The sequence below is a fragment of the Carcharodon carcharias genome, chromosome 4, assembly GCF_017639515.1.
Source record: "Carcharodon carcharias isolate sCarCar2 chromosome 4, sCarCar2.pri, whole genome shotgun sequence".
Taxonomy (NCBI): domain Eukaryota; kingdom Metazoa; phylum Chordata; class Chondrichthyes; order Lamniformes; family Lamnidae; genus Carcharodon; species Carcharodon carcharias.
In genome coordinates this window covers 38,170,691-38,189,592 of record NC_054470.1, presented here as the reverse complement: position 1 = coordinate 38,189,592, position 18,902 = coordinate 38,170,691, and the positions used below count along the sequence as shown (strand labels likewise).

Sequence of the window (18,902 nt, the reverse complement as noted above, 5' to 3'; positions counted from 1 at the left end):
CCTAGCTTCCTAATTTTTAACTGCGATCTCTTGGTATTTGAATCATTTATGAAAAAGAAGAATTTGCCTGGGTCACTTTTACCAATTCCTTTCTAATCTTGAAATTTTTAAGGAAATCACTTCAAAGTCTGTTCATTTCCAAAGACAAATGCCCACTTTTTGGAACTTTTCCCCATGACTGGATTCCTGACACCATACTGGTTCATGTGGTTCTTCTGCTGAAGTTAAAGCAAACAATTGGGGAGCCCCCGAGGAAATTCACCCTTTAGGTTTCTCAATAGTATTTTTGCTCCACTCATACTTACAACCTAAATATGTAGTATAAGGGTCTGGTACATAAAGGGTTAATGTGGGGCTGGGTGATGTAAGAGAACACATGACCCACACCTAGACGTCAGTGTAGTATTGGCCAGAGCCATGTGTAGAAGCAAGCATGGAGACAGCTCTTAGCTTGGACCTTTACTGTAGCTATGTAGTAGTTAATAAATACTTAAGTACTTACAGCATGGATACTTTGGGCATGAATTGTCTAGTTGTAGCTTTTTATGTTAAAAGACAGCTTTACTGCACACTTTTTTCTAAAGCGCATCTGGGGTGCTGGTATTATTTCATTGCCAATGACAGGTTTTACTGTTTATGTAGATCAGTGGTGTTCTATTGCAGTAGGAATGTTGCCTAATAATCATACAGGCCTGAGTATACAATGTGGTACAATGTGGAACAATATTGTGTAGATATCCTTATGAGCATAGCTTCAAAAACTCCCAGTGTGTCAGCTAAGGTCCTGCTAAATTGATCAAGTTCAATATGATATGACTGGTATTCTGTACAATTGGCACAACTCCACATGATGTATTTTCCAAAGTCTGTACTGTAAGGGCTGACTCATTGGGTTGGAGTTGTCAAATATTCAAGGATAAAGTCCACGATTATTTATTATGTTGGTGCTTTGAGAGCTGGGGAAAGATAATATTGGGAAAAAGATCAAGAATGATGCAGCATTATTATTCATTTCAAGTCATATTTTGTCTAAGATTTTGCTGTTATTTTTGAGCATTTTTTCATTTCAAAATTCTATGCAGCAATTTTTGTTTCATGCAGAAACCTGTCAGCACAGAAAAAAGTCTGTTCTCTGTCTATTTTATCCATAATTCTGCGACATAATCCACATGCCACTAATTGCATTCAAATCTCATTGTATTGCTTCTAATTCTGACTTCCATGAGAATTGTACCAGAAGTACTTGAGTGTTTGCTGAAGTGTTTCTACTTCATGCTTTAGAATTCCATCATGAAGTTATTTCGTGAAGTTATTCATTTTGGACTTTGCAATCTAGGAATAGATGAGGTACAGCAAGAAATTATATTTACACCTGTAACATAGTAACATATTCCAAGGCCCTTCATAAGAGCATTATCAAACAAAATTTGACACCAAGCCACATAAGGAGACATTATGACATATGACGGAAAGCTTGGTTCATGAGATAGGTTTTAATGAGCGTTTTAAATGAGGAAAGAGAGACTTAAGGAGAAAATTCCAGAGCTTAGGGCCTTGGCATCTGAAGGCATGGCCATCAGTGTGGAGCAGTTTTAATTTGGGGTGCTCAAGAGACCAAAATTGGTGGAACACAGCTATCTTACAAGGTTGTACGGCTGGAGGACATTATGGAAGTAGAGAGGGGAGAGGGTAAGGAGGCATTTGAAAACAAGGATGAAAATTTTGAAATTGAAGCATTGCTTAACCCAGAACCAACATGGATCAATAAGCACAAGGGAGATAGGTGAGCTGGAATTGGTGCAAGTTTGGACACTGGTGGCAGAGTTTCGGATAACCTCAAGTTTATGAAGTGTGGAACATGGGAGACTGGCCAGGAGTACATTGCAATAGTCAAGTCTAGAGGTAACAAAGGCATGAATGAGGATTTCAGCAATAGATGAGCTGATGCAAGGGCAGAGTCAGATGATGTTGCAGAGGCTGCTTTAGTGATGGCACAAAAATGTGGTTGGAAGCTCATCTTGTACATCTGCTTTATGGGCGTCAAAGCTGTTAATGTGTCAGATGAAATGTGTGTGCACATTCTGCACCAGAAGTGTGCTGTTTGTCATATTTATAATGGTAGAAAATGAGGTGCCTAAACCCTGAGGAAGGTGTTAGACCATTCCCATTTGCAAATAAAGGGCCAAACAACTGTTTGACATTTCTTTTGCATTGTTAGTTTGCCCTGAACAGAAAACAGGGTTTGCATATGCCCTAACGTATGATCCTTAAAGGGACTGCAGGAGGCCATCACCTAAATTACTTACCCGAGCGTGGATCTGTGAGGAGTAGGAGAGTGCCTGCTCACATTCATCTTATACAGAAACATGTCCACATCAAGCAGGGTGCCAGATGCACTACTCCAGACTGGAGACCTTGTGCCATGAAATTGGATTACTTTTGGCATGACTTATTGTGGGAGTTTTGGAAAGGTTATAAACATTTTATTTAAATTGAAAGGTGTTAGATTTTTAAAAAAATATCCCATTCCTCAATTTGGCCATTTCTACCTTAAGTGGCTGCATCCCTTTAATTTTTTTTGTATCTGTGCTCCCATGTGCATGCACAGTGCTTGGAGGGCAAAGACTTTATTTAAATTGGAGGATCTCATGTTGTATGGTCAGCTTATTAAAATGCTGTTGCCAGGCGGCTCCCTTGATCCAGGACTCCTTTCCGGCACCATCCTGTCTTTCGTGGCACACTCTATTCCAGGACTGCAACACTGTATATATCTCTCATTTTATCCCAGTGGATATGTCTTTCAACCTGCAGCCATTGTAATTCTACCACAGCCCAACAGAAAATAAAAAGATATGTTCTTTACAACAATCCAACAGAAATAAAAAGATATGTTCATTACATTCTGCTGCCAAGAAGTGTATGCTAAATGGTAAGATTCTTAAGGGTGGATTCATAGATATTGAGAGGTAAAGATACAGTGAAAGGTCACTGGAATTATACCAGGCATGAAGGGTTCTAGTTAAGATGAAGAAAGGCTGAAAAAGCTTGGGGTGTTTTTTTAACTAATGGGAGAATTGAATTGATTTTTTTTTCCCATCATTCTGACATTGTTTTCTCTGCTTGGCAAATTAGTATCAAGGGAGTAGAGACTCAAAAATGTGACTAGAACAAGACTAAAAGAACCTTTCTCAGGAGGTTACTAAAAAAACAGAATATTTTACCATGTAGTAGTGGCTACATGGTCAATTTTGGGAGACTTCACTCCCAGCGCAGGGTGTTGTTGTAGCACAGTGCACTTGTAAAATTAAGCTTGAAGGTCTATGCATCAGATACAAAGCTGCCCTATATTTTGAGGATGAAGTCTTTTGGAGGTATGGAAAATCACGCACTTCAGGATTTCATATATTTTGGGTGGCCTCTGCCACAACATTGAACTCACTTATGTGAAATGGGTGCATGAGGGGCTACAATCTTATCTGCTTCACTCGGACTCTTAAAGGAAGATTACTGCTGCTAAATTTGATGAATAGCTTTGCTCACTCACTTAAGGGGCCTAGCGGAGCTGAGAAGAACTCGCTCTCCCCCCACTGGCTGCCTGCACTCTGCCTGCTGGCCTCCACCCTCACTCCCGCTGACCGCTCGGTCTCCCCCCACTGGCCTCCTGCTTCCCCCCAACTGCCCCACTGGCTCCCGTTCACTCCCACCGGCCTCCCCACTGGCCTCCTCCATGGAATCTCTGATTGGCCAATCTGAGCATTCTGACATAATGGCCAATAAGGGCACTGAAAGGCAAACCACGTGTAAGTAAATAGAACCTGAGGGGTGGGGAAAAGGCACCAAGCGGAGCTGAAAATCCTGAAATTTGTGCATTTTGGAGAAAATTGTCAGGATACCGGACACTCAGTGTGAAAAACCTGGACTGTCCTGTCAGAACTGAGGTGTCTGGTCACCCTAACCACATGGCCCAGGCCTCCAGGACCAAAGGTGAGGCCAGAGTATTTACCAAGGGTTTATTAAGGCTGGGAAGTCTGGAAATATAGGTAACAAAGGTAATAGTCCTAATGAAATTAACAACAAGATCTCATTTGAATTTTTGTTTTGAATGTGAGGTTGGTTGGCATTTGAGTGGGAAGAAAGATCTGCAGCACATACCTGGGAAGAGGAGGGAGGGAGTATTACGAGTTCAAAGACTACAGTGTTTCTAGTGTAATGTCTTTATTGAACTGGCTGTATTGTGGCTGCCTCCAATCCTTCCCTCATTGCAGAGGTCACATAACACAGGCAAGCCAAGTAGGACATTTAGTAATAATTGCATTTCAAAACCCAAACAGGGAGGGAGGAAAGGCTGGAGGGAGGGAGGGAGGAAGAGGTCTTGGAGAAGAGAGAGGGAGGGAGGAGAGGCCAGGGAGAGGAGAGAGGGATAGTGGAAGAGGCCAAGGAAAGGGGAGAGGGAGGGAGAGGCTGGGGGGATGAAAGCAGGAGGAAATGGTTGGGGTCTTCAGATGACGGGTGGGGGGGCCTCAAGCAGGTTAGTCACCCAACTTGCCTGAGGTAAATCCAGAAGTCACCCTGTTGGAGCTTGGTTAGTGTTATATTTCAGATTTTACATTTTTAATTGCACCCTTGTGAGGAGTTAAAATTCATCTCTAGGTATCCAGAAACAGTTGTAGCCTCGTCTGGGAGTCTCTGTTCAGAAGTTCTCCTGTGTTCTTTTTCAATCTACATTGTATCAACATTGCTGTCAAATAAAAGTTTCAAAGTTTGTGGTTTTTAATTAAAAAAAATTGTTTCTTTACAGTCTCCTGGGCTTTTCCCTTGGATTGCTAAGGGTTAGGATGTAGAAACAGTTTGTTAAGGGCATTTTCACTGGAGAAAAGTCAGAATGTAGCTCAAATCAATGTTATAGTTTTTGAAGTGATTTAATTGCCTGGCTGCAGCCTCGCTGGAATTGACAACAGTCTCCACGGTAGATGACAGAATGCAGAGAAAGATGACACCATAGAGGGTGGAAACAGACTTCTGCACGCTCTCAGCTACAGTTTCAAAACCCCTTGACAGGCTTTCCAGTATATCATGTGTAGCTGCTGTGTGAGGCCAGCAATTTGCATGTCATAGCTGGGCTCATGAGGTCCTGAACTTGGTCCTCAATAGAGTTGGGAGAGGACATTGCCCTCTATTGAGCTCTCTCCTGTCTTCTACCACCAGTACCTGCTGCTATTCACTGACTGATATCTCACCACAGATTGACACATTTGGCTCACTACCTCATGCAGAGTACCAATGTGTGAGCTGGTGCCTGGGAGGGATGGAATGAGTGATGCCGCAGCCATAAGATTGCTTGCTGTCTTTTGGGGTATCTTGTCTAGCTGGGGTCTCTTGCTGCCAAGTAGGATGTACAAGAAAGAGAAAAGGACAAGAATTAGAATGGCTGATAAATAATGTTCATTGGCAAGTGGTAGTCTTGATATTTTATATATTTGGAATAGAATTTGTTGATGTGATGCCTGCTTCATATTTGCTGAAGTGGATGAAGAGTCATAAGTAATATACAAACATGCTACTGAGATAAAGCACCAGCCTCACCCTTTCCTGATGTTGTTCACTCTAATTCAGCCATCGATCCTGTGGCAATGATCCTGGTGACTCATTTCCCCCCGTCTTACTCCTCTCCAATTTGTGTATGGTCCTGCTCTGTAGAAAGGGATGGTGAGGGGCTGGTGGTTGTTAGTGAGTGGCTGCTGTAAAGTTGAGTGGAAGTGTGTGGGCCTTGTGCATATAATGCATCTAATGTGACATTTAGGAGTATCAAGATAGAGTGAGGATGGGCATGGGTGAGAATGTAAAGGGAAGTGAATACAGTATGAGGAGTGGTAGGAGGAGTTAGTTGTTGTGCAGTCCGGTATGTGAGAAGTGAATAGTGTTAGTGTCTGGTGTGAAGAATGGAAGGGAAGAGGTAATGTGCTTAGAATGAGAACAAGACGTTGCAGTGTGTCCTTGTGATTGTATGTTGAAGGATATACTAGAGGGGAGAGAATTGTTGGGAGTGGTGGAGAGTGGGTTAACCTAAAGAGCTCTACTCATCCTTGATGCTCCTGTGAGGATATTGAAGCTCTTTCACTGACCCTTCCAGCCACCTTTAACTGGGCCAGTTTCACTATGAGCTTGGAGTGCTCTTGCGGCTTCAGGGGAACAGTTACTCCCTCTTTGCCCTTGCTTTCCCACTTGGACCTCTAGGAAGGAATTAGAAGAAGGGGGTAGCCTTTCATCTTATCTCTGCAAGAAAAATGTGTTCAAGAATTGTCCAATGTAAAATCCGAGCAAAGGATGCAGCCTCTCTTTTCAGTGGTGCATCTCAATTTTAAGCAGGCCTTGGGAGTCTTGTGGGCAGGCCACCCAGTTTTCAATGCAAGCGGGAGAAAAGTTAATCAGTAACAAAGTATTTCCATAGTTTTCTGTTTTTATTTCAGATTTCCAGCATCTGTTGTATTTTGAATTATAAGTTGAAATGGTTTGGGTTGTTATGAGTCTTGCTGCCCTTCAGCTCATGTCCCAAGTTAAAATTAGGGCTATACGTTGTATTGTGTTTTATCTAAGCTTCCGGTCCTTATGAAACAAAATATAATCTGATTTCCTGTGTACAACATAACAGTACAGAAACTAGTGATACATTAAAATATTTTTTATGGACACATTTTATGGACAATCTTTTATAAATTTCTATGCCCACACTTACACATAGGGAAGCAAGGGAGTAATTTCTAGGTCCACACTTACAATAAAACCTGCTGTACCTCCCTTACTGTGTCCTCCAATATTATTCTATTCCCTCCTCTCCAGGCCTCTGACTTGCCTGTAGCCTCTTGTAATACTCTACACTTCTTTTTCCACTACCCTGTCTCTCTAACTTCTGCTCTCTCCTACAGAGGCTCTAACCCTGTTTTACTTTTCCCTTCTCTTCATCCCAGCTTCTAAGCCTGCCCTACGCTGCTTTTTTGTCTTTCCTCCATGGCTCAAGTTTGGCTCAACTTTCCCCAGACCGTCCCCAACCTGCTCCACCTTCCTCTTCTCATCTTCGCCATGGCAGCACTCACTCCAATCCAATTTTCTTCTGCTTTCTATTCCTGTTGGCCTCAAGACTATACTTGTTCTTGCCAGCATCCCTCCTCCCATGTGATAGGTATTTTTAAAGAATCCTTGGTCCTCCAGCAGTTGTGAGGAGGAGATACTGCTGACCTCATCTACTGACCCCACCAGTGTATGTGAATCCTGGGCAGGGTTGTTGCACTGGAATATTTTGTTGGCCACTTGCACCATATTGGGTACTGGCTAAAGGAAAGGATACAAGCAACAGCACTGGCAAGTCATGGGTAGGCCAGCCAGCATGATCAGTTCTCCTTGAGGCAGACAGTGCTCGCGCCAACTGCATTCATTCAAACCAGGTCTATCGACAGCCTACAAGGACCTCTTAAGGTCACCAGCAAAAACATTAGTTTGTTAACAAATATTTGCCTGAAAATAGAGCCGGGAGGAGCAGAAGTGGTTCTACCAATAAAAGAGTTGGCCAATGTCAGCAACCACTCTTGCTCCCCCTTCCAAACCAGGCCTGCTCACTTCCCGTTGCCAGCCTCCCCATTTGCCATCACTGTCCTCACCTCCCAGTTTCTCGTGGTCTCCTGGGTCCCTTCTGGTTCCCCCATAAGGACATAAGTGAGGTCTGCTGGCAACAATACAATAGCCTGCTCTTCAAGGCTAGTGAGCTGTCTTCAGAGGTCGTTCAGCTATTGGAAGACCAATATTGGGTGTGCCTTGGGCCTATCCATTCAGGTGCAAGGATTTTTCCCTACATGCCTGTTTTTTTATGTGAACCAGTTTGAACCCCTCCCTCCCCAGTGTTTTCAGTTTTATGCAAATTTACATGATTTTGGACCAAAACCTTTTCCATTATTTTTAGCAGCACTCTGCATGGAAATAGCTTTTTTTTTGCTTACTTACAGTGTTTAATGCCCTATGCCGTTGCTTCCCAAATGTCACGTGTTAAGCCTGGGATATTTGCAAGGTCAGCAGAAGACTATGTGAGAAGCTCACTGGATTGTGTTTTACTTGGAGAGCGATGCAATGGCTGTCTGCCACATGAGATATTGGTAATTATTTGCAGTGAAAATGCATCTTGGCGATAGTGATAGAATGTTAACTGTAATCACATGAGCATACAAACATATGAAATACAAGCAGAAGTAGGCCATTTGGCCCCTCGAGCCTGCTCTGCCATTCCATAAGATCATGGCTGATCAATTTGTGTTTTGAATTCCACATTCTCATCTACTCCCAATAACCTTTGATTTAACCTTTGATTCCAATTTGCTAACAAGAATCCATTACCTCTGCCTTAAAAATATTCAATGACCCTGCCTCCACCACCTTCTGTTGCAGAGTTCCAAAGTCACACAACCCTTTGAGAAAAAAAAATTCTCCTCATCTCTATCCTACAAGGGCAACCCCTAATTTTAAACAGTGTCTCCTAGTTCTGGACTCACCCACAAGAGGAAACATCCTTTTGATATCCATCTTGTCAGGATTATTCAGGATCTTGTATACTTCAATCAAGTCACCCCTCACTCTTCTAAACTCCAGTGGAAACAAGCCCAGCTTGTCCAACATTTCATAAGAACATAAGAACTAGGAGCAGGTGTAGGCAATTCAGCCCCTCGAGTCAGCCCTGCCATTGATTACGATCATGGCTGATCTCATTTCGGCCTCAACTCCAATTTCCCGTCCTCTCCCCATAACCTTTCAACCTATTACTGATTAATAATCTGTCTATCTCCTCCTTAAATTTATTCAGCATCCCGGCATCCAATTCACTCTGAAATAGTGAATTCCACAGATTCACGACCCTTTGAGAAAAGTAATTCCTCCTCATCTCTGATTTAAATCTACCACCCCTTAGCCTAAAACTATGGCCTCTCGTTCTAGGATGCACCACAAGGGGAAACATCTGCTCCATGTCTATTTTGTCTATCACCTTTAGCATCTTAAATATGTCAATTAGACCTCCTCTCATCTTTTTAAACTCTAACGAGTATAGGCCTAAACTGCTCAATCTCTCCTCATAAGACAAGCCCCGCATCTCTGGAATTAATCTAGTAAACCTCCACTGAACTGCCTCCAGTGCAGCTCATCCTTCCTCAAGTAAAGGGACCAAAACTGTGCACAGTACTCCAGGTGTGGTCTCACCAATGCCTTGTACAGTTGCAACAACACTTCCCTATTTTTATACTCTATTCCTTTAGCAATAAATGCCAAAATTCCATTTGCCTTCCTTATTACCTGCTGTACCTGCATACTAACTTTCAGTGATTCATGCATGAGGACACCCAGATCCCTCTGCACTGAAGCATTCTGAAGTTTCCATTTAAATAAGTTGCCTTTTTATTCTTCCGACCAAAATGGATAACCTCACACTTATTCATGTTAAACTCCATCTGCCAAATTTTGGCCCATTCACCTAACCTTCCATATCCATTTGTAAATTTCTTATTTCTTCATTGCAACTTACTTTCCCACCTATTTTGGTGTCATCTGCAAATTTAGCTATAATACCTTCTATCCCTGAATCCAAGTCATTAATATAGATTGTAAATAGTTGGGGCTCAAGGACCAAACCCTGTGCTTGCCATCCAGAAAAAGACCCATTTATCCCGACTCTCTGCTTTCTGTTGGTTAGCCAATCCTCTATCCAAGCTAATATATTACCCCTAACTCCATGTGATCTTATCTTGCGTATTAATCTTTTGTGCAACACCTTATCAAAGGCCTTCTGGAAGTCCAGATATACTACATCTCCAGGATCCCCATTATCCACTTTGCTTGTCACATCTTCAAAGAACTCTAGCAAATTAGTCAAACATGATTTACTCTTCATAAAACCATGCTGACTCTGATGGATTGCATTTGACTTTCCAAATGCTCCATCACTGCTTCCTTAATAATGGATTCCAACAATTTCCCAACAACAGATGTTAAACTAACTGGCCTATAGTTTCCTACTTTCTGTCTCCCCCCCACTTTTTGAATAAGGGTGTTATATTAGCATTTTTCCAATCCATTGGAACCTTTCCAGAATCCAGGGAATTTTGGAATACTATAGCCAAGGCATCTACTATCTCCGCTGCCATTTGCTTTAAGAGCCTGGGATGTAGACCATCAGGCCCTGAGGACTTGTCACCCTTTAATCCCAATAGTTTGCTCAGTACTTGTTCTCTAGTGATGGTGATTGTTCTAAGTTCCTCCTTCTCTATATCCTCTGCACTACCTGTTACTATTGGGGTGGTACTAGTGTCCTCCACCGTGAAAACTGAGGCAAAATATTGATTAAGTGTCTCTGCCATTTCTGTGTTCCCCACTATTAACACCCCAGTCTCATCCTCCAAGGGACCAACTTTAGCTACTCTCTTTCCTTTTATATACTTGTGGAAGCTTTTGCTTTCAGTTTTACATTTTGCTGTAGTTTTCTTTCATAATTTACCTTTGCTCTTTTTATTTTTTTTTAGTAACCCTTTGTTGATCTTTAAAAGTTCCCCAATGCTCCAGCCTGCCACTGCAATTTGGAATGCCTTAGTTTTTGCCTTTATGTTATCTTTAACTTCCTTGCTTAGCCATGGATGCTTTTTCCCCCTCTTACCATCTTTCTTCCTCATTGGGATATATTTTACTTGGGAGGAATTGAATATCTCCTTAAATATCTGCCACTGTTCATCAGCTGTCCTACCTTGTAGTCTTCCTGCCCAGTCCACTAAGACAAAATCTGCCCTCATGCCCATGTAGTTACCCTTGTTTAACTCCAGAACACTAGTGTGGGACTCAAGCTTCTTGATCTCAAACTGAACTTGAAATTCTAGCATGCTTTGATCACTCTTCCCTAGAGGATCCTTTACTATGAGATCATTAATTAATCCTATCTCATTACACAAAACCAAATCCAGAATAGCCTGCTCCCTGGTTGGTTCCACAACATATTCTCCAAGAAACAATCTCTAATACACTCTATGAACTCTCCTTCAAGGCTACCCTTGCCAATTTCATTAGTCCAGTCTATATGCATATTAAAACCAGCAATGATTATTGCTGTGCCTTTCTGACATGCTCCCAGTATTTCCTGGTTTATATTGTGCCCTACTGCTGAACTACTGTTTGGGGATTTATAGATTACTCCCACCAGGGACTTCTTTCCCTTGCTATTTCTCATTTCTACCCAGGCTGACTCTACCTCTTGCTCTCCAGTGCCTATATCATTCCTCACTATAGCACTGATCTCTTCCTTTACTAACAAAGCTACACCACCTCCTTTTCCTTCCTGCCTATCCTTCTGAAACACTGAGTACCCTTAGATATTCAAGTCCCAAACCTGTTCTCCCTGTAACCATGTCTCAGTAATCACCACCAAATCATACCTATTTATCTCTATTTGCGCTGTTAACTCATTAGTTTTATTCCGAATGCTACATGCATTCAGATACAAAACCTTTAAGTTTGCCCTATTGTCAATTTTCCCTACTCTTATATGATTCTTTGGTGCAATATGGCATTCACACACTCTGTCCCTTCCTTTCACTTTTTGGTAACAATCAGCCTCGTCACTAACCTGTACTCTTACCCTCTCCTTAAACTTTGATGTTTTATATTTCCATGCAACGGAACCCTACCCCCCACTATTTAGTTTCAAGCCCTATCTATGACCCTAGTTATGCGATTCGCCAGGATACTGGTCCCAGCATGATTCAAGCGGAGCCTGTCCGAACGGAATAGCTCCATCTTTCCCCAGTACTGGTGCCAATGTCCCATGAATTCAAACCCATTTCTCCCACATCAATCTTTGAGCCATGCGTTTACCTGTTTCATTTTATTGACCCTGTGCCAATTAGCTCATGGTTCAGATAGTAATCCGGAGATTATTACCTTTTTGGTTCTGCTTTTTAATTTAGCCCCTAGCTGCTCGTATTCCCTCAGATAAACCTCTTTCCTCATGCTACCTATATCGTTGGTACTTACGTGGACCACGACAACTGGATCATTCCCCTCCCACTCCAAGTTCCTCTGCAGCCCAGATGAGATATTTCTTAACCCTGGCACCAGGTTGGCAACACAACCTTCGGGACTCTTTATCCTGGCTACAGAGAACAGTATCTATTCCCCAAACTATACCATCCCCAATTACAACTACATTTCTTTTTTCTCCTCCCACTTGAATGGCTCCCTGTACCACGCTGCTATGGTCAGTTTTCTCCTGCAGTGCTACTTTCTGGATCCCTCTACCTGCCTCACTCATAGTCACACCCTCCTACCCTTGACCACTGGCTGAATTTAAGGTAGTTAATCTAAGGGGTGTGACTGTCTCCTGAAACACAGCGTCCAGGTAACACCCCCCTTCCCTGATGTGTCGCAATGTCCGAAGCTCACACTTCAGCTCATCAACCCCGAGCCAGAGTTCCTTGAGCAACCAACATTTGCTACAGATTTACTAGGAACCACAATGGAGTTCACCAGCTCCCACATCATGCAGCTACAACACATCGCCAAGCCCTGCATCTCTATTTTATTTAATTAGTTTTTCAATTTGTTTTTAAATTTCCTGCTGGTCTTTAGTTTATCAATCTGTAAATTATTTCTTCTAGTTACCTTTAATCTGAAAGCAAGTTAGAATAGAGATTCCAAATACACTTTTTAAAATCAACTGGAACTCGCCCTCTCTGCTGAAATGAAGCTGAAGTGTTAGGCCTCCGATCCTGGGCCCCAGTAGTCACATTTAATCTGAAATCAATTTAGAAGAGGTAGTTCAAACTAGCAGTTACTTATCAGCCAATGAACTTACGGTTTTCCTGTGGTGTCACTCTTTGTGCTTTTTCAGTGACTGCAGAGGACACTCTTCCCAGACTGCTTCAGTGTAACAATAAAATACACTCAATACACCTTGTTAATCAGGGTTTCTTCACTTTAGGGCAATATTTTTGACAAAATCCCACATTGGATTAGTTACTCTGATGCGTTTCTGGATAAAATCATGGACCACCAGCAGAGTCCTTCCTGAAGTTGGAGCAACAATCAACCCTGAGTGGAGCATTATCTTTATCTAATTCATTGTTTTTAATCTAGTTCACATTGCTTATACTACTGTATTCCAATTTTAAATTTGCTCACAATATTGAATATCTTTTCATATAATATATATGTCTTCCATTTTGTATTTTTCCCTTTGTGCTAGTCTGTATCCTGTTCCCATGTTTTGTTTCCAGACAGCATTGATCTTTATTCTGCTATTAAAACCTGCTTTGAACTATTGCTTTGTTCCTTTGGTACTGCCATTCCCACTCTTTTTGTCCTTTATTCCATGACATCTTTATAATTTAATCTCTCCCACCCTCTAACCTATCCCTGACCTTCTCTTTTGATCCCTCTGACCTTCCCCACTTTTCCAACAACATAAAGCCCATCACATTCTTGCCTCTCTTCAGTTCCGAAGAAGTCATATTGGACTCGAAACATTAACTCTTTCTCTCTTCACAGATGCTGCCAGCTCTGCTGAGTTGTCCCAGCACGTTCTGTTTTATATCAGATCTCCAGCATCTGCAGTATTTTGCCTTTATTTCAATGGGCAGGACTTTTGGGTTGTTGGGTGGGCGCGGAGGGCGGGTGCGGAGGGTGGGCCGGGGGACGGGCGTGGAGGGTGGGCCCAGGAGCATTTTCACGCTGGCTGGCCGGGGTTGGGGGGGGGGTGCGGCGGGAGGAGTGTGAATGCGAAAGACTGCGCATGTGCGGGGGAGCGCGCACTGAAAGCTCCCTGAAGGTAGAGAGCTGCCTCAGGGAGCTGAAGTATTTTAAAAACAAAAATAAAGGATTGGAAAATCGGAAGAAAATGTACACACTCACATGAACAGAAACATGGGGCAGAATTTTACTCTCGGTGGGTGGGCGGGCTCAGCAGGGGTGGTCGGGAAGGTGACTGCCACCCACGATTGTGAATGGACTGCAATTTCATGTTGGCGCACCAATTAAGGCTCACCCAGCTTGAAAGGCGGCTGGGGAAGCTCTGAGAAGGGGTCGGCGGGGTAGGGTCTTAATGTCTGCCAGGTCTAAGGGTGACCTGGCGGCCGATTCAAAAGCAGCCCGGGCAGCCCCTGGAAGGACGCTGAGCCCTCGATGGATTCCAGTGCGGTTGGGCACGGCAGGCAGGAGGGCAGGTCAGTGCCGCAGTCAGTGCAGTCGTTTCTCTGATGAGTGCCTCGCAGCCCTCCCGGAGGAAGTGATAGCCAGGAGGGAAACCCTTTCCCCCAGAGACGGGAGGAGGAGGCCCTCCCCACCTCACCAAAAAGGCCTCAGAGGAGGCGGCATCCAGGGTCAGGAGCCACGACCTGGTGAGGCGCGCATGGGTGCAGTGCCTGAGGCGCTTCTACGAGCTGCTGTGATTGGGAAGGGTGAGTACTGTGTTGGCATGGGTCAGTGTGCAGAACAGCTAAGGACTGGCCATTCCCCCGCGGACCTCATGGGTGTTAGAGTGTGAGTGGCAACTGTCAATGAGGCAGTATCTGGCCAATGAGGTGAGCCCTGGCTGCACGGGCTGAGTGCCTTGCGGTTCCAGGGCCTCGAATTGGCTGATCCCTGCCAGGTGCTCCTCAGCTGGGGTTGCAATGGCGCAGCAGGTAGAGAGCGGACTAATCAATGCTGCTCTTTCCTTTCAGGAGAAGACATCCCATAACAACAATGAGAGGTCACGGACTGGTGCGGGACCCCCACATCTCATTCTAATGCACTATGAGCAGGAGCCCCTAGCGCTCGAGAGGTGGCATGCACCTAGGACAACTGGCCACAGAGATGTTGGGGTGTCAGGAGAAGGTAAGAGTGCAGTGCACTGAGGTGGGAATGTTGATTATTGCATCCATTCTAGTGTAGTCTCTACATTGATGTGAGCCTCAAAACCGGAGTCTCTGTTGATAATCGAAAGATGAGGGCACCATGATGCAGATTTCTGTTGTCTCACCAGGATGCCTGGCATGCACCATGATAGTGTCATGACTTAAACTAATGATATGTCCTTCTTCTCCCTTTTAGGTTCACCAGCAGGTGGTCACAATGAGGACCCTGAATGCCCACCCTGACCTCAGAAGACCATCATACTCAGCACGCACCTGAGTCACACCCTCTCTGTCAAGTAGGCACCAGCACAGATACCAGAACCTCAGTGGGCAAAACATTGCTGTTTAGTATCTTGGTGCACATTGGTGAGAGCACTTCACACTCGTTTGCAGTGCAGACAGAGGCAGAGAGTGCCCAGGGCGCCAGAAGTCGGAGGAATGCTGGGGAACAGGAACATGTTCTGTTGATGGCTGATGATGGGTCTCTGGAGTTGTCTGTTAGGCAGCAGATGCTGGAAGTCCAGCAGGGTGTGCAGGAGGATCTGGTGGAGATACATGAGGGAATGCGTGCCATGGTGTCCGTTTGGGAGGAGTCCCTCCAGAGCATGACCACTGCGTTGACCCTCATGGCCAAGCGCAATGCCTCATCCATGGAGAGAGTGTGACTGTCATGTAGAGGCTCCTCCAGAGACTCAATCAGGGGTTGGATCTGCAAGCCCTCACACCGGCAATGACCTCAGCTGGTCATTGTCTGTGTGGGAGATGGATTGGGCACCCACTATCCCAGCTAGGTGCCCGTCCATCAGTGGTGAGCAGGGAGGTCCAAAGTGACCTCATGTTGGTGCACGAGCTGCCTGTTGTCTCTGCGGGTTCCTCTCAGGGTGACAGCAGCAGCTCCGCCACCCCTCTGCCAGTGACCGTGGCATCTGATGAGGCTGCGGTGACTGGGGAGATGCCAGCTATGGCACTGGCCACTCCCTCCCACGTGGGGCGTTCACAAGCTCCACAGGCCAGAGGACAACTGCCAAGGTCATCAAGGCCAACAAGACAGCAGAATCAGCAGGCTGTTTCCAATGCCGGTGGCAATGAGGGAGGAACACCTAGACGTAGCACCCGCAAATGGAAATGTACACCTTAATCACAAGACGGCCTTATCACAGGTGATATTTTGTTCCCCCATTTTGTTTTCATGTTTTTAATGGTGTGATAAACAACACCAGTTAATGTTTATTTCGTGTATATTTCACATGTGCAATTACATGAGATTTTATTTTGTGCCATTGGCCTCTGTAGGCTTCATTTGTCCTGTAGGTGCAGGATAAGCCATTATGTAATGATGGACGCATATCTCCTGAAACTTTATTGCACAGGCACAGAGTGTATGTTGGTGGCCAAGGAACTGGTCCTCTCTGGGATTGAGTATGGAGCCTGCAGCCCTGGCATGTGGTGATGGTTCTTATTTGGTGGGCTAGGTGAAGGAGTGTTGGATCAAAGCGTCCTGGGTGTCCCTGCCTCCCTGGAGGTTACCCAGATCAGCGTCTGTGCCCTCAGCGTTCTCCTCACCGTGCTCGTCCTCGGACTCACTCCTGGACTGATCATCTGCTGCCTGTGCAGCTGCATCTTCTTCCTCCACTGTGTCCCCCCTTGCCAGAGCCAGATTGTGGAGAGCGCAGCATGCAATCACTATCAGTGACACCCACTGGGGGGTGGGTATTGGACTGCGCCCCCTTAACTGACTAGGCATCAGAAGCGCATCTTGAGAAGACCGATGGTTCTCTCTACCACCACCCTTGTGGAGGTAAGGCTGCTTGCCCTCTGTTCCTGGATGGTGGAGAGGCATCATGAGCCACTTTTTGAGGGGATACCCCTTGTCACACAGCAGCCATCCATCCAGTTGGGCTGGAAACTGAAGAGCCTCGGCACATGGGAGTGTCTCGGGATATACGCTTCAAGGGAGCTGCCAGGATACCTTGCACACACTCGCAGAACCTGCATCCTGTGGTCACACACTACCTGCACGTTCATGGTGTGGAAGCCCTTCCTGTTGGTGAAGGCACTCTGCTCACCCGCTGGCGCCTTGATGGCCACATGTGTGCAGTCGATGGCACTCTGGATGCAGGGGAAGCCAGCAATCATTGTGAAACCTCTGGCTCGCTCTGCCTGGCTGGCCACGTCCATATAGTAATGAATGAAAGCCAATACCTGCCTGAATAGGGAATCTGTCACCAGTTTGACGCAAATATGGACAGCTGATTGGGAGACTCCACACAGATCCCCCACTGACCACTGGAAAGAGCCAGAGGCATAGAAGTTGAGGGCCACTATGACCTTCAGAGCCACTGGCATGGGGTGTCTACCCATACAGTCAGAGCTGATCTCAGGCCCAATCATCTGACAAATGGAGGTCGTTCTGTCCCTGGAGAGGCAGAGCCTCCTTCGACATTGCACCTCAGACATATTGAGGTAGCTGCATCGCTGCCTATAAACCCTGGCAGCAGGATAGTGGCCCTTCTGCCTTGGACTGCCAGCTGGCCCTGCCCCCTTGTGCCTCTGCCTCTCCTCCCACAGGTCCCTCCCCTGGAAGCTGCATTGGGACAGCTGGCCTCCTCTCCCTTCTGCCCTTCTCTTCCTCCTCAGAAGAGGTGCCACAAGGAGAGACCACAATCCCCATCACCAGGGTTATGGAAGGACACATGCAGTCTGAATCCTCTGGGGGCCTGGAAGACAACAGTGAGTCCCGAAATGAAGCCTAGAAATGCTCAGAATGCAGCTGTGAAGTGAGATGAAGCTGTCCAATTCACATAAGCAACCATCAGCACACGATCTCCAAAACTCCTCCCTAACTTCGACAATGCTGCTGATCCTTTGTATCCCACCCATAGATGAGCTTTTGCAAATTGTGGCCTGCCTGCCTGCCCATTCTGCCCGTGCAACGGCTGAAAATTCGCACAGGTTACGTAAATTCGGAGACAATTGGTGTGTCAAGAGCCTTAACTGGCCTCTTAATTAATGGTGGCCACACCGCCGTCTCCCTCATGCGCCTGCCGAGCGAAAGATCGCGAGAGTGTGCATTGACATTGGCATGCTTGGCAGATGTCAACGCGCATTATTTCACGCTCGAGTGGGTCGGGCGTGTGCCTGCCCGCCGAGCAAAAAATTCTGCCCGTTATAAAAAATGATGTCAAAACATTTTTATTTTAAAAAATATTAATGTTGGAAACCTCAATTCGCTCAAGGATGAAGTTTCCTAAAAAATCCAAAGGCCGCCTGGCCGACTCGCCCGACTGCCATCCATAAGGTTAGACAGGCAGCGAAGAACAGTTTTCAATTAATTGATTAATGGCCTTAATAGGCCTCTTAATTGTTGGCGGGCGCACTGCCAACTCTCACACGTGCCTTCTAACTAAAATATCTCGCGAATGCGCAATGACATTGGCTCATCCAATGTCATCGCGTTCTATTTTATGCCCGATCAGGTCAGGCATGTGCCCGCCCGCAGGACATAAAATCCTGCCCAATGTATTCTTGTCTGTCTAAAAATGAACATTAACAAGCGTACTTATGTTGCTTAAAGGGATGACGATGGATAGGCAATGGCAAACCCTCAAAGAGCACATGGCTGAACTACAGCAATTGTTTATTCCTGCCTGGCGCAAAAGTAAAACAAGAAAGGTGGCCAAACCATGGCTAACAAGGGAAATTAGAGATAGTATTGGATCCAAGTAAGAGGCATACAAATTGGCCAGAAAAAACAACAGACCTGAGGATTGGGAGCAGTTTAGAATTCAGCAAAGGAGGACCAAGGGATTGATTAAGAAGGGGAAAATAGAGTACGAGAGTAAGCTTGCGGGGAACATAAGAACTGACTGTAAAAGTTTCTATAGGTATGTGAAGAGAAAAAGATTGGTGAAGACAAATGTAGATCCCTTAGTCAGAAACAGGGGAAATTATAATGGGGAACAAAGAAATGGCTGACCAACTAAATATGTAAATATG

At 45.1% G+C, this 18,902-nt stretch overlaps 1 protein-coding gene across 1 annotated transcript in view; it reads left to right on the top strand.

The window, feature by feature from the left end:
* hsd17b3 (hydroxysteroid (17-beta) dehydrogenase 3) overlaps positions 1-15,149 on the top strand; it is a 61,741-nt gene extending 46,592 nt beyond the window's left edge. Inside the window, exons 12-14 of the mRNA XM_041185278.1 lie at positions 7,995-8,141; positions 14,733-14,886; positions 15,103-15,149. Coding sequence (XP_041041212.1) covers positions 7,995-8,141; positions 14,733-14,886; positions 15,103-15,149 — 348 coding nt within the window. The remainder of the gene's footprint in view (positions 1-7,994; positions 8,142-14,732; positions 14,887-15,102) is intronic.
* The last annotated feature ends 3,753 nt before the right edge of the window (positions 15,150-18,902 follow it).